Below are 23,510 nucleotides of genomic sequence, written 5' to 3'. Positions count from 1 at the left end.
ATTAAGTGCGCACTGGACGTGGCTGATACCGCCTCCAGAGCTATAAACACTAGCGTGCTACTGCGTAGGCATGCATGGCTTAGGATATCAGGCTTTAAACCAGACATACAGACTATGATCTTAAACCAAACAGTTAATCCAGACCACCTGTTTGGGCCAGAAGTGGATGCAACCCTTGAAAAAATGAAAAAAGACACTGACACTGTTAAGTCTATGGGGGCCCTACAGTCCCAGCAGTTTCGGGGTGGTTCCTTTCGCCGCTCCAATAACAGAGGCACCTCAAGGGGTCAGGCATCACAATCCACGCAATACTATAAAAGCAACACCCAGACCTCATACACCAACAAGGGTAGAGGTGGTTACAGGGGCAACAACGTCAAGGGCAGGGGACGTGGAAACAACAGCTCCAGGTCCTCCGCCACCAACAAACAGTGACGCCTTGTCGCTGCCCCCCGACCACACAACACCAGTCGGGGGGAGACTCCAGCAGTTCCTGCCCGCGTGGAAATCCATCACCACGGACAGGTGGGTCAAATCTCTTATCCAATATGGTTACTGTCTGGAACTCACTTCCACTCCACCAAACATACCTCCAAGAAACCGTCCTATGTCCGGCGAGCACTTGCACTTGTTGCAGCAGGAGGTCCAAGTCATGCTGCAAAAAGGGGCAATAGAGCTCGTTCCACTGCAAGAAAGGGGAACAGGGGTTTACTCTCTGTACTTTCTAATCCCCAAAAAGGACGGATCCCTCAGGCCCATCCTGGACCTCAGGCCCCTCAACTGGTACATTCTGTCAGAACATTTCCATATGCTCACGTTGCAGCAGGTTCTCCCTCTGCTCCGGCAGGGGGACTTCCTGGCTACTCTGGATCTCAATGATGCATACTTTCACATTCCCCTGCATCCTTCACACAGGAAGTACCTCAGGTTCACCATTCAAGACCAGCACTACCAGTTCAGGGTTCTGCCTTTCGGGGTCACCACAGCGCCCAGGGTCTTTACAAAGTGCCTGGCGACTGTGGCGGCGCATCTAAGACGTCAAAACATCCACGTCTACCCCTATCTGGACGACTGGCTCATTCAGGCAAAGTCGGAACAACAGTGCGCCGACCACGTGTCCCGCACCATTCATCTCCTGCACGATCTGGGATTCTCACTGAATTACCCAAAATCCCATCTCCAGCCCGCCCACATACGGCAGTATCTGGGCGCGACGATAAACACTCTGGCAGCCACTGCGCAGCCAAATTCAGTGAGAGTCGCCAGTATTCAGACGCTGATCCAACGATTCAGACCTCAGCACTCGCTTCCAGCGAGGGTGTTCATGCAGTTGATAGGCATGATGGCATCCTGTATCTCCATTGTCCCGCACGCGAGGTTACATATGCGCCCGCTCCAGGAGTGCCTCGCACGTCAGTAGACTCAGGCTCACGGGCAACTAACAGACCTAGTGTTGGTGAGCGGTCGGGCGTACAACTCACTGCATTGGTGGAATCCACAGAACCTTTGCAGGGGCCGACCGTTCCAAGAGCCTGTGCCACAGATTATCCTGACGACGGACGCTTCTCTCCAGGGATGGGGAGCGCATGTACTCCACTACACAGTGAAGGGACTATGGACACTACAGCAAAGGAAGATGCACATCAATGTATTGGAACTGATGGCATTCTTCATGGCCTTAATGGCATTCAAAGTACATCTGTGCAACAAGGTCGTGTTGATCCGGACGGACAACATGACGGCCATGTACTACATTCAGAAACAGGGGGGCACACACTCTCCGCAGCTGTCTCGTCTGGCTCAGAGCATGTGGAAGTGGGCCATTCAGAGGAACATTTTCCTGATGGCAGAACATCTCCCAGGCAAAGACAATCAGATGGCGGACCTGCTCAGCAGGCACAGCCACCAAATGCACGAGTGGGAGATACATCCATCGGTACTCCAACCGTACTTCCAAAGGTGGGGTCATCCAGAGATAGACCTGTTCGCCACAAGGGAGAACGCAAAATGCCAAAGCTTTGCCGCCAGGTTCCCACACCCGCAATCGCAGGGCAATGCGATGTGGATGAACTGGTCAGGCAGATTTGCGTACGCTTTTCCCCCAGCACCTCTGATACCGCTGGTGGCACGCAAGCTCAGGCAGCACTCGATGACTCTCATCCTGGTTGCTCCAACGTGGGCTCGCCAACCATGGTACACCACGTTTCTGGAACTTTCCGTGGTACCGCATCAAAGGCTTCATCTCACACCCAGCCTTCTGACGCAGAGCCATGGAGACATTCAGCACCCAGATCCGCAACAGCTCAACCTGGCGATCTGGCTCCTGAAGTCCTAGAATTTGGCTACCTCAATCTTCCCCCCGATTGCATGGACATCATTCGGGAGGCAAGAAAGCCCACTACTAGAGCATGTTATGCGGCTAAATGGAAGTGGTTTGTCATTTATTGTGCAAACCACAACATTAACCCGCTGGATGCTTCCATTCAGAACATCATATGTTACCTGTTCCATCTGTACCGATGCAATTTGGCGTATTCTTCCATCCGCATTCACCTGTCTGCGATGGCCGCATACCTCCAGAATAGGCAACACCTATCACTTTTCAAGGTTCCTGCTATCAAGGCATTTCTGGAAGGACTCAAAAGGGTCATTCCACCACGGACACCACCAGCTCCAGAATGGAACCTCAATGTGGTTCTTACAAGGCTGATGGGTCCTCCTTTCGAGCCACTACACTCTTGCGAGCTTCAGTTTCTGACTTGGAAAGTGGCTTTCTTAGTAGCAATTACATCGCTACGGAGGGTTAGTGAGTTGCAGGCCCTCACCATCCAAGAGCCTTTTTTCCAAGTCCATGCTAACAGGGTGGTGCTCCGCACTAACCCTAAATTTCTACCCAAGGTTGTGTCTCAATTCCACATAAACCAAACAATCGAGTTGCCGGTGTTTTTTCAAAATCCTGAGTCGCTGGCGGAGCGGATGCTCCACACCCTTGACGTTAAAAGGGCCCTAATGTATTACATTGACAGGACCAAGGATTTTAGAAAGACTAAGCAGCTTTTCGTTGCCTTTGCAACACACCACAAGGGTAACGCTATTTCCAGGGCTGGTATTGCTAGGTGGATCGTGAAATGTATTCAGATCTGTTACGCAAAGGCTAAACGCACTCTTACAATTCCACCAAGAGCCCACTCCACCAGAAAGTTGGGGGCCTCTATGGCTTTCCTTGGGAACATTCCCTTAGAGGATATATGTAGAGCAGCCACATGGTCTACCACACATACATTTACTAAACATTACTGTGTAGACGTGCACTCTAAACAGCAGGCAGCTGTTGGTCAGGCTGTTCTCAAAACACTTTTCCAAACTGCTGCAGCTGGCACGGGCGGCCGCCAATAATAGGAGGACTGCTATGTATTCTATGCACAGATATGAATTCAGCAGCCCACATGCCTAGAACTGCAAATGCTACTTACCAGTATGCATCTGTTCTTGGCATGTAGGGCTGCTGACATTCATATCGCCCGCCCTCCTCCCCGGCGCCTGTAGCAGCTGCAGTATTCATGTATATGCTCATAGCATGGTCATCACTCACATAGTTCACTCCATCTCGGCCACAATGGCTAAAAACAATCTGGGGATGGAGGCGATGCCCATGCGCACTGTAGTCCAGGGGAGGAGCCACCTATCTCGTGATACTTCGAAGACTCTTCCAGGACAACAATGTGCAATCATCCGGACCCAACACTAGGCGGCGATCTATGCACAGATATGAATGTCAGCAGCCCTACATGCCAAGAACAGATGCATACTGGTAAGTAGCATTTGCATTTTGAAGCTCCCCACTCAGCCCAGCCCTGAAATATCTAGTTTCCCCCATTGATATAGGTCCTTTTATAAAACATGATGCAAGTTTGGTATGTTGTATTGGTATATTTGTTGTGTTTCCCTTATTAGAAATATTCCTAAATAGTGTATTGAATGAGTGACCCAGAGACTAAGGATCAGAATTCTTGCAGTAAGGCAAGTGGATTTTTCCTCCAGTTTTGTGACAAAAAAGGACATTAACCCCAAATAGAGCCGTTTAAAATGTCAATCCCTTTATGTTCGAGTTTGACATTATTTTCTGTACCAAAGATTCCATTGAGAAGGTAGAAATTAATGCGGACATTGGTCTGTTGCACTAGAAACTCCCCCATATATTTTTATTTGTGCATTAGGGTTATAAAAAGTAACCAATATGTTAGGTTGGGATCTGTAACATTTTATTTAAGAGTTTCCATATACACTTCCAATCAATTGTATTGCAGGCCTTCTCTGCATATAGCGAGAAAAGGACCATTCGAGCCCCATGGTTTTCAGAGGCATTAGCTAAATTGAAGGCCAATCTAGTGTTGTCGGTTGCATGACTATTTTTAACAAATCCTTACTGTTTAGGCGAGTCAATGAGAGTCCAGACTTCCTGTATACGGGACATTAAGACAGGTGTGAAAATCCTTATGTCGAAGTTTAGGAGTGCTGTTGGTCCAGATGAACTGTAATTGTTTGGGTCGCTACCAGATTTTAAGAGAAGAGTTATTGTGGATTCTGTCATTCGTTTTGTTACCTTGCAAGTCTGCAGGAAGAGTGTTGTCAATTATTGACCGAACAGGTTCGTATAAGCTATATAGAAGGACACAGATAGGCCATCTGGTTCAGCTGTCTTGTTGTTTTAAGGGTTTTGATTGATAAACTGTCTTTGTCAATTGTAATCAGGTTGTTGATGAGGGAAAAACTAAAACCGTATCCCCTAGGAAATGTTACGTTTTCTAAATAATGGGCTTGTATCCTCAATTTATGTATGTCTCTATTCAAGGGAATTCAGTTTCTATTTTGAATTTGAAAAACCTTAAAAGCTAGAACTTTTTCTGCTTTATTATCTTATATGGTAATACCGTTAGTTGGTGGGGGGTGTCTTTTTTTGGCATCTTTCATCAGGAAATGTTCTTATTCTTATCTGGCTTTCCTCATGTCATAAAAGACCCTCAGAGATGTGGTTCTCAAGTTTGGATTTCTTTTGTGTTGCCATGTGTTTGAATCAAGCTTGGTGTGAAATTAATTGCCCTTTGATGTCTGCTGTAGCGGATGTCCATATTGGTTCTCATTCCACTTCACTGTTTGCGTTTTCTTTAAAGTAATTTTTGTTATTTCACAAATAGAGGTCCGCAGGGTTGAGTCTCTAAAACCAATCTAATGTAGCGTAGTTCCTATTTTCCCAATAGGCCTTGCGCATTGGAATAACATAAACAGTAGTATCGACGTAGAAGTGCGGATCTTCCAGGCCTCTACTGACTATGCTAAACTTAATTGGGTTTGTTACCAACTAGCTCAGAGGTCACTAGAAACTTTCTTGACTGAATAGGAAGTATTCAGCTTCCCTGGCACAGCCAAGAAGGGATTCAGTTTTCCAACAACCGTGCAACATGACAACTTTGCTCCTCAGATCAAGAGTCAATCTCTAGGGTCGTGTGAAACAATAGACAGTTATTTTACTCAGTCAGGTTGGTGCAGTTTACTTTCACAATATGTAGAGAACAGAGAGACGGGCGTTTGTCAATAAAGGGTTAACATTTATTGAACAGTCTTTCTTCTCGTACAAGAGAAATGAATTGCCACAATTGCAAGACTTGTTATGATAAAAAGTACGTACAGTAAGATAAGTATTGCGAAATAATACTGTAAAAGCATTGATATGGTTTCTTAGCCATACAATGGTTTAAAAGTAATAAAACATATATACATTCATATATACATTAGGCTAACATACTCAACTGGTGCTTCTAACTACGCCTACCCCAGTGTACCTGACCTAAGCCTAATACTTGGGAGGGGAGTAAGTAAGTAGCTTTAAGTTAAGTTGGTTTTGCCAAGGTTTGCTTCAAGAATTCTCTCTCAAGGGTTTAGTCAACACCATACCTCTGGAATAGAATGATGGAGGTCTGGTATCTCCCTCAGGGCTCGATATCCCAGTCACCCGCAAGGGTAGACCAGAAACGCTGGAGCTGGATTTCTCGGCAGGAGAAAGGCAGCGTCTCTTCTTCAGCGCGTCGAGGAGGAGAAGGAGGGGGGACAGCGTCCGCGGGCAGCTTGCATCTGCTGGGCTCTTGCAGGGGGACGGCTGTTCAGCTCCTAGGTTCACCACACCATTGTTCGCTAGTTAGCAGCGATAGCAGTAGCGATAGCAGCTATGATATCTTCAGCATAACAGCAGCTTCAGGCGACGGGCAACAGGGGACTTGCTTAAGGCCACGTTGGTAGTATTTATACCTGAAAGGTGCCTTGTTTGACGTAAGTTTGCTGGACATAAGACATCAATAAGATGTCACTAGGAAGTGATCGTCTATCAGTGCTCATTAGAGTTCTATTACTAATCAAAACACAGCAAGCGGGGATTTCCAGGTTTGCTGAGTTTTTATCTTGTTGAAGAACTCAGAGTGTTATTCTAGGAATCTCAGATAGTGACTTCTGCTCTGTCATTGCACTAATTGGTTGCAAAGGAAGTGGCAGAGAAAGCTATTCTGGAATGTGGCTCTGTTCGTGTGAGGCCAGAGATGAGTTACTGAATATTGCACTTGAACGGTTATGCCAATATAGGGAATAAATGGATTTATAGCCGAATAGGGGCATAAGGTCACAGTATCGATCAGGGTCCTAGATAAGCACGCAACACTAATTGATTACCCATCATTGGTGTATGGATCTATGGGAAAAGCCCAACTCTAATTGCATGGACAGCTGAGTGGTTTGACAGGACCTGTGTACCAAACTGTGTTTCAAGTACTTGAAGGCGCAGCCCATTGTCAATTAGTAAATAATCCAATCTAGAAAAGTATTATTGGATATTGAAAAAAAGATGTCATCTCGGTTCCTTTCATGTTTTGTTCTCCATATGTCAATGAATGCCTCTAATCTATGTATCGGAGCGTGTGATTGTGTCCCCCACTAAGAATCTATTGCATCATAGGTTCAATGTTACTGTAAAATCCCCTCCCATCACCAACCTACCAGGGTGAGTTAAACCCTTGTATGTTTAAAGTGGTGAACTATTAGGTATTCATTTTGAAGCTGCTCATAAGTACGACAGAATCAGTTCTAAATGCTTGTGTCCCCTGATGGCTAAAATAGTAGGTGATGCTTTGTAGCATCAGAATAATTATCTGGTTGAGAAGGTTGTGTTTCTATAAAGGAGAGTGTTGTTATAGGGTCATAGTGGATTTTTAGAAATTTTTAAAATGATCCAATGAAAACAATACAAAGTGAAATGCATTGGAACAAACATTGAGTAACTGTTTCATGTTGAATAAACTGGGGCCTGAAAAAAAGTTCATAAATGATTGTTAGTGAAAAATCTATATTTTTTAAAGCGCAAACTACTCACCCTTACGGGTTTCAAGGCGCTGGGGGCCGCTGTGGAAATTAAGTGAGCTATTACCCAGAGTCACACGGTGCTGAGCTGAACTGCCGCCGGGGATCGAACCGTGAGCCCTGTGCTCTGAAGTCAGCTGCCCTGGCTGCTGCACCACACCTCTCCACTAGGGGTAAAGAGAGTTGGGACAGCTTCAAGGAGACCCCAAAAGCAGTCAGGAGCCATCTTGCTCTCTCCCATTACTACTTCACATACAAACAAGCATTTACAATGCAACAGTCTCGCCTTTACAAAAGTTAGCTATTGGCATTGTAAATGACAATTTTTATTTGTGTTGGTTTTGAAAACGGATAAATCAATGGCATTGTCATTTACAATGCCAATAGCTTAATCTTTTGCAAATGCGAGACCTATTGCATTTGCACCCACACACACACAGAGCCACACACGCACACAGAGCCACATACAGAGCCGCACAGTACAACATGGCTAAAACAATCACATTGACAAAGCCAATAGTTCTTATGTCGGTGAGGCCTACTGGCTTTGCCAATGTTTTCTTTTGCTTGGCAAAGAGATATACAGGCACTGACTTCTAGGAAGGAGCTACATCTCACTCGGAAATGACCAGTTGCAATGCATTCTACAAGTATGAAAAATCATACATATTCCCACGGTACCATAAAACAAGTCCCATGTTAGCGCTATATGAAATCACAAAAGTAAATACAATCTTCACATTAAAAACATAAAGAGCGCACAGTCCAGGGCAGCATCGATCGTAGTAACGCGAATAATTAAATGCACTGTACCGTATTGTTCTAGTTAGTGCTGTTGATATTGGTGAGGAGCAGTGACTGGGGAGGCTGGGTGATGTTGTGGGGCGGGCTGGGGAAGGACCATGGGAGGGCCGCTATCCCTGGGGAGGGAGAGGCTGCAGGAGGAGGGAGTGGGAGGGAGTGACGGAGGAGGCTGGCTGAGGAGAGCGCATTCCTCCACTACATTGGGGAACAGCCGGGGTCTCCTGAGGCCCAGAGACACACAGCGCAGCAGGCTGGCACACACACACCACACCTTGCACACATGCTGACTTGTCCTTACACACACACTGACACACACAACTTGCGGACACTCTTCCACACACAACATGCTGACATACACACACGATAACTTGCACACACACTGACACACACACACACCATAACTTTTGCACACACTGACTCGTGCTTACAAGCAACCCGACACACACAACTTACGGACACACTCAAAACTTGCACACAGGCGACACTCACACCCACCACTTAAACACACGCTGACACTTGTGCACGCACCCATACTTGCACACTGGCACACTCATGCAAGCACCCACAACTTCACACACACTGACACACCTACATTTTGCACACACACGGACTCATGGTTGTACATACACATATACACATACACACACCTACAGCTTGGCACAGCCAGGGCTCTCACATGCTGCTCAAGAAGATGGAGAAAAGGAGAAAAGGAGAAAACTAATGGAAAAAAACATGCTGGAGAGAGAGAGAGACATGAAGAGGAATTCGGTGGAGGAACAGGGTACGTGTAGGAATCAAGACCAACCAATTTGGTATTCAGCGAGCACTGTATTCAGCAGAAAACTTTACAAATTTACAAATTAAGAGCGTTCCTGCCGAGCTCCAACTTGCCTCACACTCTCTGGACATCCTTCCCCATTCTCCTCACACAATCCAACGGTTCTTCTGACATCCGCAGTAGACAGCACCACTAGGAGAGGGCACGAGAGAGTGCACCAATTATCCGGTGGCAGATGGCAGCCCCGATCCGGGCTCCTGCGCGGAGACGGTCCCAAGTGCAGTGAGACACCCTGTGGCAGGGGCAGTTAGACACCCCCTGGGCAGGCGCAGTGACACCTCTCGGGAGGGGTTGTCCGTCAGTTCCTCACCTCACGCAAACCCACCGCCAGGAATTTGCCTCAGTTCCTCTGAATGCAGCAGCCCAGTCGGAAGAGCAGTCCCTGGAACTTTTCTCGCAGCCAGAGGGGCGCTTTCTGGCACAAAGCTTTGCCCTGGAGAGGGGGAGATAGACAAGGCTGGTGAGGACGAGAAGGGCTGCCTCTCACAAAAGGGGGACAGAGAATTGAGAGCGGGCAGGTGAGAACAAATAGGATCAATAAGCTGGGGGTACGGATTAAGAGTGCGGAACAATGCCAACGGGGCTGGTGCAGTGGGACGTACACAAGGCTAGGGGGGCAGACACGGGTAAGAAAAACATGTGGTATCTGGTGCAGGTCGTTGTCAAGACAGAGTGAATATACACATGGAACAAAAAAGACTGGGGATTACTTTTCCACCCAAAATAAGCCTGCGTCATTCATACACTTCCCACGGCTCTCCACAACGGGGGCGGCAGATGCCACAACAGAGGCACGCTGCTTTTAGCACTAAACGGTCAGGCTGTGTGTTACAACGGGTCGGCCTAGCCCGCAGAGCTCTGTAGTAAATAGGCAGGTCTATGTGGTGGGGGTGGAGTGAAGCCAGCCAGGAGGCGGTGGCAGGGTGTCTGGTGGAGCAGTGCCGGTGGCCACCAGTGCCTGCAGGGGTCTGGAGCGCTTCCAGGCTGCTCCCCACCTCAAAACACAGATTGCGCAGAGCCTGAGGGCTCACACCACATCCTGACCGCAAGCCGCGGACCACCTGGGAGGCAGGGGAGGCGGGGCTCGGCAGACCACCTGCCGCGAGGACCCAGGGGCGCAGAGGATCCGAGAACACCACCCCCTCCGGGGCACCAGAGACGCACCTTGGAGATCTGCTCCAGGGCGAACGCTGCGTCGCAGTAACTCGGCCGCTGCAGGTACTCAGGGTCCAGGGGCGGCCGTAGTGACAACTACCAAGCTATCGCAAATTTAGTGAACATCTACATGGTTATCAAATCCGGATTACCATGAATGAGAGGTAAGAAATCAAAATACAGAAAGTTGCAAGTTTATTGACACAAAGTCCTCACTAAACTATGGCAAACATACACGTACAAAAGTGAATTTACCAGTAAATCTCCCTCGCTAGAAAATTAAACATTAATCTACTTAGAAAACATGCGTCCGATTGCTTCGTTTTTTTTCCTTGAGACAGCTCTGAAAGTTGAAAGCCGTCCAAAAAAACAGGACAACACACAGGCAGGATGGCTGGCTGCAGAGAGCGGTTCTGGCTGCTGGGGGCAGTGCAGACTCTGACAAGATGGCGTCCCAGAGCAAAACAAGCATTAAAAGAGAGCCCCGAGCACCCCAAACCTCAGCTGCCAATCAACCCCCTCCGAGCGCATGGAGGTCCTTTGTAGGCCCGGAGCCCACTACCCGCTGCCTGCTGAGTGTAAGGGGGAGCACGGCTATGTCGGGGAGGAGAGTGGCTATAAAATCAAGGGTCACATCTTACCTTCCATCCAGAGCTCCTCCACGTTGGTCTCCAGGTTGGCGGCCCGGCACGCGCCTATACGGACACTGGTCAGACCACGCCATGAACACCAGCATGTTTCTCCGAGGTCAAGCACCAAAGAGACTGAGAAACGCCTGTCCTTTTCAGACTGGGGGGCGTGTTTTTCTTTCTCCCCTCTTCTCCATTGGCTGGAATGTAAACAACGGGCGTGTTTTTGACTGTTGTTGTTACATTTCAGCCAATGGAGAAGAATGAGAAAGAAACGAAAAAAACACGCCCCTCAATCCGAAAAAGACAGGGCTAAGATGGAAAAGATGACATCACTGAAACCTCTTCTCCATCGGCTGGCCGCCGTTTAGGAAGCCAGCCAAGGGAGAAGAGGGGCGGTGTTTACCCTTGCTACTAAGAAACATTAAATCTCGCCAACGAGACTGCGCATGTGCGCAGCCTACGCTAGCCGAGACCTAAAAAAGGCTTCTGATTACAGTATGGTGTGACCTGGACCTCGGCGCATGCGAGCCATAGTGGTACTTCTCACTTTTGAGTCTTCTAGAATTGTTTGCTGTCTTCGGATGGGTTCAGTTTGATCTGCAGCTACAGCAAATGTGGTTGTTCAGCTAATTACCTTCTGAGGGTTTTGGGAGAGTGAGTATCTCAGATCGTTGGCAAAGACTTCAAGTTAATTGTTTTTTAGCTATCCACTAGGTTGACCAATCTCTGCAGGACTCCTAAAGGTTCATGTGTTGGGCTTGTGTCTGTTCTGTCGGTTGGAGAAGAAATTTTCTCCTGATGTAGGTTTTAGGTAATGTCTTTAAACTTGTGGCATTGAGACAGAGTCTCTGCTGAAACCTCTTGGAATAGGCAGGTTTAATCCTCTTTGAACTGGAGGTTGCAGCACTGATCGATTTTTTCACTCTAAAGACGTGTACACTCGTAAGGACATCCGGGTTTGTATTGCGGTGTTGTTGAAAGAAAGAACAAATTCTGTGGGTTCGATCTAGAGACATCCCCTCATCTGGAGAGTGATGAAGATGGCAAAACAAGACCGTAACACACCACTTTAGATCTGTATTTCTTTCATCCGTATTAATACCTCTGAATTGAATGCTATTTCGTCTTGGTCTCTTCTCGTAATTGTCCATCTTCTCCTCCACCCAAGCTTACCTAGATGCGAGTCTTTCCAACTTGAGATCTTGCTCATCTATCTCCTGGGTTGGTTCAGCCATAGCATTTTTGATGTGATCAATGCTAGTCTCTGCGTTTTGGTGTGATCGAGGTCTGTAATTGCTTTATGGAAATCATGTTGTAGAGAGGTCATATCCTTCTTGATTTTTTAGTAGTAGCTGAATATCCACTTTATTTATGGAGCTTGCATGTTTTCATGGTCTTTTGTTGGGTCTTGGTCCCCTTGAGTGGAATTTTCCAGGTTATGACTGAGGTTTATACCCACTTTGTGTTTATGGAGCATTTCTTTTATTGATGGGATTTTTGCAGCTGTATTTTTATTTTCAGCAATTATTAACTGCAATTCGATAATTTTGGTTGCCAAGTGTCAGGTTGCGCCTGATGAAGTGATTGCGATCTACGTAAAAAGAGGAGTTAGTTCAGGTTTTTTGTGCAATTCTACTCTGAGGTATCTGCTTTCAATTAGAATGAGCAGCAATCGTTTCCGGAAGGTCAGGCTGTGCTCTCCTCCACTGACCTATCCGTGACTACCCAGTTGGCATAGCGGCCCAAGTTTACCTTGCGTAATATTGAGGTGAAGATAGACAAGAATGTAGATAAGGGGCCGAGCAACAGCTCCGAAATGGGGGGGTGGTTATTGGGGGTGCACAAGTAATTCTTTTTAGTAGACATGTGATATGGCTTCCGTTAAGTCTCTGTTGGGGGCCGCTGGGTGTAGACCGGAAAATAGGTGCTACAGGACTTATAGATGTGCATATTCCATTGTAATTGAACCATAGAAAGGATTCGAAAGTCATCGGCTTTATTTGTGGAGGTTATTGTTTGGACTCTTTGTTATGTTTGACCCTATGCCACTGCTGCTGGTGAACCCGTGTGTTATATAGGCTAATGGAGTTGTTTGGCTGGGCATCGGTTCCTTACTGCTATGATGTCTGTGTTGTTGTGTCTCTCCCCCTCCCCACTTCTCACCACACCTCTCCTTCCATCATGGCACAGATTCAGAGTCCATTGCCATTAATACCACTCTGGATTATTGTGTTAGCCTGGGGGTGACACAGGTCCTTCTGTGATGGCCCTGCATGTGATGAGAGGCTACTGGTAATGGTGTTACTCCTGTGCCTGGCTGGAGTGTCCTATTATCGCCTGCGGGGAGGGCGCCAGGCCCACATCAGGGAGAGTGGTGTTCCCAGTCCTCAGGGCTGAATAACTGTGTTGCTCACTTGTTTTATCCTCAGAAGTGTTTTGCAACTCACGCAGTCAGTGCTGACAACTCACCTGTACCATCTTGGATCAACTGCATTGCTGTTGAGTTTACCTTAATATCATATTTTAAATGATAAGTTTGATTCTGGGTCTTTTACAGCAATTTCAGGGTTTCCAGGTGTTTTAGCCAGACTCTGCTTCTATGTGTAGCCTCAATCAGTTACGATCTCAGTGGTTCCCGAGCTTCAGTTTCTGGAGCTCAGGAGAGGCACATGTTCTCAAAGGCGTGCCCACCGAGCTGATGTTCTTGACATTTGCCTGGCTGTGACATGCGCATCACTGCACATGTTTACAAATCACTACTACCTAGAGAGCCGGTCCAATTCGAAGGGCATTCTGGTCTGAGCCCAATACACAGAAGCTCCACCTTTTAGAGGTACTGCTTTTGTATCTGTTTTAAAAGTGAGAAATATGATTTTAGAGGTAACTATCAGAAGAATAAAATAATTACTTTTTTGGTGGATACTCTTATCTAACCACATATTCCTCACATCCATCCCACCTCCCTGTCATATGGAGTGGTCTCCTTTCAGCACCTAAAAAGTAAAATATTAGAGGTCTGCACTAGTACCTCTGATTGTTTTTAGGTTGAGCCTGGGCAACGCATGCTCTGCGAGGCATGCTGTTTTGAGTTATGGCACACAAGCACCACCCATTTCTTGCTCATCTTTTCAATTGTCTCCTGTTTACTGTCCTTGCGAAATCGTTGCTTTTCACTTGTGAATAGGCTTAGTGGTCCCTCTTTGGTACCACCTTTTCTGCACTTGTAACCTCCCATAATGACTGGACTTTTTACTTCAAGTCAAGTCAAAGATAGCTTTATTCGATTTTTGTTTAAAATCTAAAAAGCACATTACAAAAGATAAAAACAGTAAATGGCAGTTCATAGATTCACCAATAAAAACAGTTCATAGATTCACAGCAGCTAAAAACAATCCTCCATGCAATTCAATTAATTTCATTTTCAGTATTTTTAAAGAAGGTATTATAACATAGAGGATCTGCACCTAATGATACTCTTTAAGAACAGGGAGACTGCATAAATAGTCATTTCATCTTGTAACAAGTGTATCTTGATAAAAGCGGGCCTACATTGTCTCAGTCCCCAAACTTTTAACAAATCTTTTTCTACTATGCGAATAAAATTTACAGAACAAAATACAGTGTATTGATGATTGCAAGGAAGAATCGTCACAAGGACATGGCATTAAATTTTTTTGCCCAATCATTAATGGTTGGAAAGGTGGCCATTCTAAAAAAGGTCCCTGTTCTCATGCGGCTAGCAGCATTCTGCTGTAGCTAGAGTAATTCGATGACAGATAAAGCTGTGTGCCCGGGCCATATAATAGGTATTGATGTTGAATGACAGACTCCTTCTTCCTCTCCATCTGGCCGCGTTGTTCTTCCAAATGCTGAAGACAAACGTCCTTAAGGGCTTTTTTGGAGATGGAAGATAGAGTGGAGGGTACGTTGTAAAACTCAGGGTGGCCTATGTCTGTTAAAAAGTCTTTTACATAGCCAAGCCAATGGATATGTTTTGCCCCCTGCTGTTTGACACAATCCTGAATGATGGCTCTGTGAAACTCAGTTTCAGGTGTTTTCCACAATTTATGCCATAACAGGACTGGGGAAACCTTGATTAAATCTGTTATGTAGACCAAGGCAAGCTCTTTGTGACATACGTAGCTAGAAGTGGATTTAGGGACAGCCAGCAGATATCTCAGAAAGGCATTTTCACACATTTGAATTTCTGAGAAATCTGCAACCCCCCAGATACCTGCCCCGTAAGTGGCGGTCGATACGCACTTAGCCATATAGATGTCCAACAGGACGCGTATCGGCCTGCCCCCCAGTCTATTTGCAAAATGTTTCAGAGCTCCTATAGTGCGAATAAAAGTTAGCATTCTAGCGGCTACCGCTGTGGACCATGAACCTTTTTTGTTAAAAACTATCCCTAGATAGGAAAAGGTATTAGTGAGTACTATCCTTGACTGATTTAAGAAGGTGTTACACAGTAGATTCTTTTTAGAGGAGCAGCACATGGTCAGGGTTTTCCCTACATTTATTTTTAAGCCTCTTTCGTCCATGTATCCTGCAAAGCTATTCAGCGCCTTTTGGAGGCTTACTTGCGTCCTTGCCATTAGGACTGCGTCGTCTGCATATAGTAATATTGGCACTGCTACGCCATCTATTTTAGGGTAATCCAAGTCCTTATCAATTAAAAAGGCAGCCACACTGTTTATATATAGATTGAATAGAAAGGGTGCCAAGATGCAGCTCTGGCGCACACCCTTCATGATTGGGAATTTGTTAGTACATTTGCCCCTGCCTCTCTATAAAGTTCTTTAATAAAGTTAAGTATGTTGGGGTCAATGCCTAGATGTTTTAAGGTGTCCCACAGCACTTCGTGACTTAGGCAATCGAACGCTGAGCTAAGGTCAACGAAGGTCATAAATAGGTTACCCTTCTTTGCCACTATGTGCTTGGCCGTGATTGTAGTCAGATTAAGTCCTTGCTCGACTGTGGCTACGCCAGATGTGAAGCCATACTGAAACTTAGATAGGGCATTAGCCTCCTTGGCCCATGTATGTAGTCTATTCAGTATTATTCTGCCAGCCACTTTCATCAGCGAATCCAAAAGTGAAATTGGCCTGTAACACTTTATATCGCTGCGATCGCCCTTCTTAAAGATTGGGACTACAATAGCCTCCTGCCAAGTCGATGGAAATCCCTTTTTTGTGTAACTATTTAAGACATTGGTCAGAAGGGGGGCCCAGAGAGAAATGTCAGCTTTATAGGTGTCTATTGGAACTCCATCTGGTCCCGGAGCTTTATTCAGAGAACTCTCTGCAATAGCTATTTCTACTTCTGCTAGGGAGAAGGTTATTTCTAGGGGGAAGAGACCCTGGGTATCAGACACCTCAGCTGGCTGATAACCGAGGCGTACCGAGCTAACTGCCTCATCTTTTTTGTATTGCTCAGAAAAATGGTTTATCCATACCACCTCCTCTATGGCTATCTCAATTGTGTCCGTTTTCCTTTCTATAAAGAAGGGGGCATTTACGGCCCTCCAGAAGGCAGTGTTATCTTTCAGTGCACATGCCTTATACCCAGGCTTCCTCTTTTAAATCAAACTTCCTCTTTTTTATTGCAGCTTTATAGAGTGATCTGGCTATCCTTATATCTTTTATGTTTCTGGGTACCTTTTTAAGAGCTAGCTTCAGCCGCACGTGAGCTTTGCTACACTCAGAGTCGAACCAGCCCTCTGTCATGTTTCCTTCGCCTGGCCTACTCTTGCGTGTTAGTTGATTATAGATTTGCCCTTTTATTTTTTGGACGGCAGATACGACCTCGGTTGGGCTGGGGTCTTCCGCAAGACAGATCATAAAATCATTTAATTGGTCGGATATTAGGGTGTGCAGAAAAGTGTCTGGGCTTATCTTGCTCCATTTTATGGAATAACCATTCACTCTGGTGAGTGCAATCTTGTGGCATTAAATGTTTTCAGCCACTACGGTGTTCTGAGGATGGCCCGACCCAAAGCTGAATGACGAGTGTATAGGTAAGTGGTCGCTCATTGAGATGTCCTCTGCATTAAAACTCAGGACACAGCGATGGTAGCTGGCTGTGAGTAACGTAAAATTGATCACTGACCGCAAGCCACGTCCATTAAAGGTAGGTTGAAAGGCGATCTGAGGACTACAGAGTTCATTGCAAAGCCTAGATCCCTTTCACATACCAGATTGTTAAGTAGATTACCAAACTTGGAGTGCTCAAAGTGGGTGCACGGGTCTCCCTTCAAGTTAACCACCCCACAGGTATCAAGATCACTTTGAGGGCATATATGGCAGTTTAGGTCGCCTGTCAAAATGACACACATCTCTGTTTGGGCAGAGTCCTGTTGTGTGTGTAAGATGTTACTTAAATCCGATATAACCTTGTCTGCATCTTCCTTTGGGATGTTATTATAAAGATTAATCAGGATGACCTGTTGTTTACCTCCCAACTTCAATAGCAATGCTTGATAGTAATCCCCTCCTATGCTTAAAATCTTTACCTCCATATGTAACATATTTGATATAAATGTCGTCAAGCCTCCAAAACTTCTGCCCCTAATGGTCTGTTTAGCTGCAGAGAAATAAGTGCGATATCCACTTAGATGTGTTTCCCTCTATTCCCAGCGTTCTTGTAAGCAGATTATGCTAAATTTGTCTACAAATGTTACAAAAGTGGGGTCCTTAACTTTACTAGATAATCCCGCTACGTTCCAGGATAGGAGAGTTAAAGCTCCTCCTGTGTCGGCCAGTGTAGGAGTATCATTTTTTTGCTCGATAGAATCCAATGGACCTTCTTGAGCCCCCTGTCGGTCACTTGCAGCTATAGCATTTAGTACTTTACAACATGGGTGACCCTGGGTTTGGGTGATTTCTGAGCTATTGTTGTTAATCTTGCCCTTAATAGGTGGCGCCCTTATGGCAGAGTTAAGTACGCCCTCATCTGCGATGTTTGCTTGGATGGTGGATTAGTGTTGGAGCGATCTATTCTGCTTCTGTACCTATTTGGCATGATTACCCTGCTCCTGCTTTCCTCTGGTTTTTTGGGTGACCTAACCAGTCAGTCCACCATCTCAAGGCAACTGTATCTATTGGCAGTAGGAGTTTCCCCCCAGTTACCCATGTACAATTGGTTCCTAGTTGGGTAACTACACCATTCCTGAAAACCTCCATTTCCCCAGTTCCCCCCGAACTCAGGACCTTGGTGACTCCTAGGTTGGTAAAAGTATGATAGCTGTCTAGTTTCTATCCCTGCACCGCTCAGTTGTGTTCTCCATGAGCAGATGTAGTCAACAGTGCGCTGATCACCGAAGTTGACAAAGACACAGTCGCCTTTTATAGTCTTCCTGTCTTGCCCTACCCATGGTACCCTACGTACCATTATAATCTTACTGGACAGATGCAGGGAAGGGGGCGGTTAATATTAAGCCAGTAGGCAACTTTATTTTTTAGGGACCAAATTGGCTCCTCTGCAAATTCTTCCAGTTCGGGAACTTCTGTCATGGCGACTACACAAGGGCTCGCCTCTGGGGGGAGGTTTACGGTATGTCTGCCCTTTGTAGCCACCCTTTCCCATTGTTTGTTTTTATGGGGGACGACAGGGGTATTTGATGGAATCTCCTCCCTCCCGGTTTGAGTGGTCTGGCCAGGGTGTTTGACGGCTGTTTTTTTCTCTGTTAGAATTGCGGGATTGTTAATTACCTTTGGTGCGGGTGGTGGAGGTTGTTTAGTTATTAAGCTTGATTGGCCAGGTTTTATTGGTTGACCATTCGCTATTGATTTTACCCCTGGATGTGGTGGATTCTTAGTGAGGTTATGCAAAACCTTAAGCTGGTTTTCAATGTGCACTAGTCTACTTTCTAGTGGTGCCAAAAGGGTTTTAAACAAATTCCCCATTTTTTCTAGAAATTGGCCATCAAAGTCGTCCTCCTGATGTTCTATGTTGTTAGAAGGAGGGACCTCATCGACTGATAAGTCCGGGGCAACATTTACACCCTCTGCGGGTAACAGGTCATTCGTTTTAGCCTGTTCTTGTCTCACCCTCTGATTTTTGGATGAAACACAAGCATCCTTAGATTTCGATGTCTTAGGATTTTTTGGCCCTGGAGTAATCGTTTTGGTAGCTTTCTTTTTGGGTTTAGCACCCTCCCTCCTCTCCCTAGATGAGCTAAAGCTCCTTATGGCCTGCAAACTATCCGGAATAAGCTGCAGAGTTTTTTCTAGGTCTGAACTTATCAGTGAGTCTGATAGGGAGGTGGAAGTTGACAGATCCCCCCTTGTCGGCATACAATGTACATCCACATGGACCAGTAACGGGTCAATTTCCTTGGCAGGTTCAGGTATGGGTGTGCTAGCTGGCGCTAGGTGTCCCATGGATGATCTTTTTGCGAACGCTAGGTCTAGAGAGACCCTGCGTTCCATTAGGCGTATGCCTTGGTCGATAACTGAATTTGTACGAATGATAAAATCATCCAGGGTACCTGTTAATTTACCCCCCCCCTGCTGCAGTTTTACTCCTGCTGCCGCGAGTAGTCATGTCTGCTTACAGAGTCAATATGCGGCCTCAGTTCAGCTATTGTTTACTATTTAAAGTTTAAACAGTACAAAAACGCCGCCAAGCGAACAATGAGCTGATAATGTTCACACAAAAAAAAAAATCACCTTTGACCGGGCGAAAGAGAGGGGGCCCGGTCCGGTCTTACCCGGTCTTTAACGGGCTTAAACGGACTGCCCTTCGCCCGGGCGTCACCCAGCGCGTCCCACAAAGCGGGTCTCTGCGCCGGCTTTAAGCACCTCCTGGTGCGGGCGCGTCGCCGCTGAGCCTACCGGGAGTTGTGGTCCCGGGGCGGCGGCGCGGAGATTGATGCAGCTGACTCTTGGCCGGTGGCGGCGTAGGTTGTTGCCCTGCTGACTCTTGGCGCTGGCGTTTGCGGCGTCCCCTGGGAAGGCTTTGGCAGGTAAGTGGCTGAGTCTGAGACTTTTTACTTGAGTTGTTACATGGTCTGCTTTAGAAGTCGGTGAGCACTATTTTCTTTAAAGGATAATGCGGGACAAAGGCGATCGCTTCTTGTATTTGCAGCGCGGCCACACAGCACTGTCGGGACAATGGCGGCTGTTTCATGTTTTTTAAACTTTCAAGCTGAGCACAGCTCCCACTACATGGACACCGCGCTTTCTATTTCAGATTTTTTTTTTACTTTAATGCTGAGCACGGCATCCACTTCAGGGACACTGCGTTCTTTATTTCAGCTTTTTTTTTTTTACTTGATTGATGAGTGCCCCGCCCACTTCAGAGACAGTGCGCTCTCTATTTCGCTGAGGATATGCCTGACTGAGGCCTGCTTTGTTCTTTTGTCTGGTTAGAGACTGGTTTAGTTTATGGATCTTCAAACAAGTCCACTGTAAAGTGCAAGACCCCTTCAGCCTTTGACTTTCATATAAGTTCAATTAGTCTTTATTTCGAATAAAAAATTCATAAAAGACAACCAAATACATGTATATAAAAACATTTTCCAAATTTGGTAAAATTGTACATTAGATCCCCCAGTACATAAACGAGTAAAAGAAAGATTTTGGTGCAACAGTATGTTAACATAAGACAGATAAAAAAGGCAATTTACAGTTTCTTAGCTCGAATGAGCCACAGCCAACCCAAAAATTTTGCAATGCAAATCACTGATTTGGTAGTGCGTAAGTCTCTTAATTTGAGCAGGGCTACGTGACTACTTCCACAGTTGAGTGTTTCGCAAATTGGTTTCAACCATTTAAGTCTAGGTAATCGATACACAGGAAATGCAAAGAATATATGGCCTAGACTTTCTACCTGATCAGGACAGAAGGGGCATTTGTTACTTTGGTTTTTTGCCCATTTCGCAGTAAATGACTTGATAGGCAATGTTCCCACTCGAAACTGGTGGTACAGTTTGCGATCAAGTGTTTTGCATATCAAGTCCCAATAAGGTTCAAGGAATGGGGATATCTTGTGCATTAGAAACTGTCCTGTTAGGTTGTTAGCAGAGGATAGTATGACCAGTGCAGATTTTTTGTCAGCCCAATAAAGATCTCTAAATTCCACTTTCGATGGGAAGTTAGAGCTTTCGGGATGCAGCCATAGCTCTGGGAGGCCCATAGAGTATAATATTTGTTTGACTTCCCGTAGCCATGGAATCTTCTGTGCACCCCACAGAGCTCTAACCTCACCTAATTCTTGGGCAAACAGGCTGAGCTGTTGGGTCGTCCAGAGGCGGCGCCAAAGAGCTACAAGACGGTACTGAGCCATCTCATCCAACGGTCTGCAACCTAAATCTAAAAGCAATGGTGTAATGGGGGAAGATTGGGGGAGCCCCACTAGGTTCCGAAAAAACTTGTTCTGAGCACTGATAAGAGCTGGCAAACCTTTGTATCCCCAAATATCCGCTCCATACAGGGTAGCCGCATTCACCTTGGCCTCATATATTTTTAACGCAGGTGCAATGCGTTTTGTCAAGGTTTTTTTCTGTTCCTTTAACAGACATCCTGTGAGGCGGACAAATTTAAGAGTTAGCACCTCCAGCTGGGGTTTCCAAGTAAGTTGGTGGTCCAAAGTCACGCCCAAATAAGACATGACTTTAACCTGTTCTATTGGAACACCCTCTAATGTAAACGAACTGGTGATGGGTTTATTTTTGTTAAAAATCATAAATTTGGTCTTATCAGCATTGATCTGGAGGTCGTTTGTGGCACAAAATTCAGAAAATCTATTTAGAGCAGCCTGTAGGCCGCTTCGGGTCCTTGAAAGGAGCAGGGTGTCGTCTGCGAATATTAACATGGGATACTTTGACCCCCCCAGGGTAGGAGCATCAGTGTTAGTGTCTTTAAAGAATGCGACTACCCGGTTGATAAACAGGAGAAACAAGGTAGGGGCCAGCACACAACCCTGCCGGACACCTCGTTCGACAGGGAAGCTAGCGGTCACCTGACCCTGTTTGCCCCATCTTACACGTGCAAAGTTATCCTCATGAAGGCGCCTAACCAGATCTAGTAGCTCAGGAGGAAGTTCCATGTCTCTCAGGGCAGCCCAGAGTTTAGCCCTGGGAACCAGGTCAAATGCCGACCGAAGGTCGACAAAAGCAGCGTAGATGACACCACCGCCCAAAAGAACCACCTTCCAATAGATCATGGTTAGACGAAACACCTGATCAAGGGTACTGGTGCCTGATCTAAACCCTGCCTGCATGGGGGAGAGTATGCTGTTTTGCTCCATCCACCCCTGAATTCTAGCTAGGGCCATTCGTGATTCCACTTTCTGAATGGTATCGATCAGGCTAATGGGACGATAATTTTTAGGTACGGATCGAATTTAACCCAATCTGCTGCAGAGACATGGTTTTCGGGGGATAGTGAGTCCGTACCCCTGCCCCACATGACTATCTCCCAGAACTTAGTTTGGTTGGAAGTCTCACATGCATGGAGGAGATCAAGCCAATAGGAGTCATCCCAATCCCTTTTTGCTTCCCAGATAAGACTTTCATATATTTTTCATGGTTTGCCATTGCCTGGAAGGGCTGTCCATCAAGGCTATCAATTTGATAGTTACATTGTCCCATTTTGGTAGCATTAGTTTTTGGTGATGGCGCCTCACATAGTTCTTTTGTCAGATAGTAGATGACACAAAATGCAGCACGTAAATGAGTCCGTGTGTGTTCTTTGATGCTTTTACGTTGCTGACATAACATTTATATGTGCCTTTTTATGTTCAGGAATTATATGCTGTTTGGCTGCTGTTGCCTGTCATAAACCGAGCTGATTTCTAATCACCATGGTGTGTTACTTTTCTCTCAGAATAACCTCTTATTGGGATCATTGTTCACAAAGTAAAGATGTGGACATCTCGACTAGATGCAAAGCAAGTATTGGTCCTTTGCCAAACATATTTATTATTTAATATTTTGTTGCATATATCTTTTAAGTTCACGCCATGCAAACCTCAACTTTTTATTCCTTCTCATAACACTCTTTTATAAGGGCACTCAGTTAATGTCTGCTCAGCAAAGCGTCCATATTTCTAGCTTCCACATTGTTCAAACCCAAGAAGTTGCAACTTTGTGGAATTCTCTTTCTATTACAGCTGGGGGTAACACACATTTATCTAACTATTACCAAACACTGCCTCTAAAAAACATCCAGACCTATTCGCAGTGGTAATGTTTGTTTTTACCCTTTTAGATAAGATCTTATAGTGACCTCTTTCGAAGGTCCTATGAAATGTATGTTATTTACAAAAATAGTACATCTCATAATTCTTTTTCATCTGTTTTTGTTCTTTCTAGGCCCGGCTTTCAATTCTAAAAATATACACTGAAAATACACCAACTGATTCTGATGTGTCCTTGGAAAACCTGGCAGCTTTAACCAATTTATTTTCTGGAGCTGATCTGGAAGTTCTCTGTAAAGAGGTAAGTGATCAAGGAGCAACGGTAATGCTTGGTATTTCTTCAGCTGCTACATCAGACCATCTCTGCACAAGAAAGTCAGTCAAAAAAACACTACACTACATGGAGCACTTTGTTGCCGCCGACAATGGTAGCCATACTTCAGTTAGGGTGATCACGTGGATAATGTCATTGAGGAAATTTGCTTGACCTCAGTGATTGCCACATAATGTACAATTCCAATCTCTGCACAAATAGT

At 45.7% G+C, this 23,510-nt stretch overlaps 1 protein-coding gene across 2 annotated transcripts in view; it reads left to right on the top strand.

Moving 5' to 3' along the window:
- AFG2B (AAA ATPase AFG2B) overlaps positions 1-23,510 on the top strand; it is a 247,052-nt gene that overhangs the window by 166,384 nt on the left and 57,158 nt on the right. For both annotated transcript variants that reach the window (XM_086958256.1, XM_086958257.1), the window contains one exon: positions 23,150-23,275. In XM_086958256.1, coding sequence (XP_086814382.1) covers positions 23,150-23,275 — 126 coding nt within the window. The remainder of the gene's footprint in view (positions 1-23,149; positions 23,276-23,510) is intronic.

The sequence above is a fragment of the Lissotriton vulgaris genome, chromosome 2_1, assembly GCF_964263255.1.
Source record: "Lissotriton vulgaris chromosome 2_1, aLisVul1.2, whole genome shotgun sequence".
Taxonomy (NCBI): Eukaryota; Metazoa; Chordata; class Amphibia; order Caudata; family Salamandridae; genus Lissotriton; species Lissotriton vulgaris.
The sequence above is the reverse complement of the archived record's forward strand: the minus strand, read 5'-3'. Positions and strand labels throughout refer to the sequence as shown.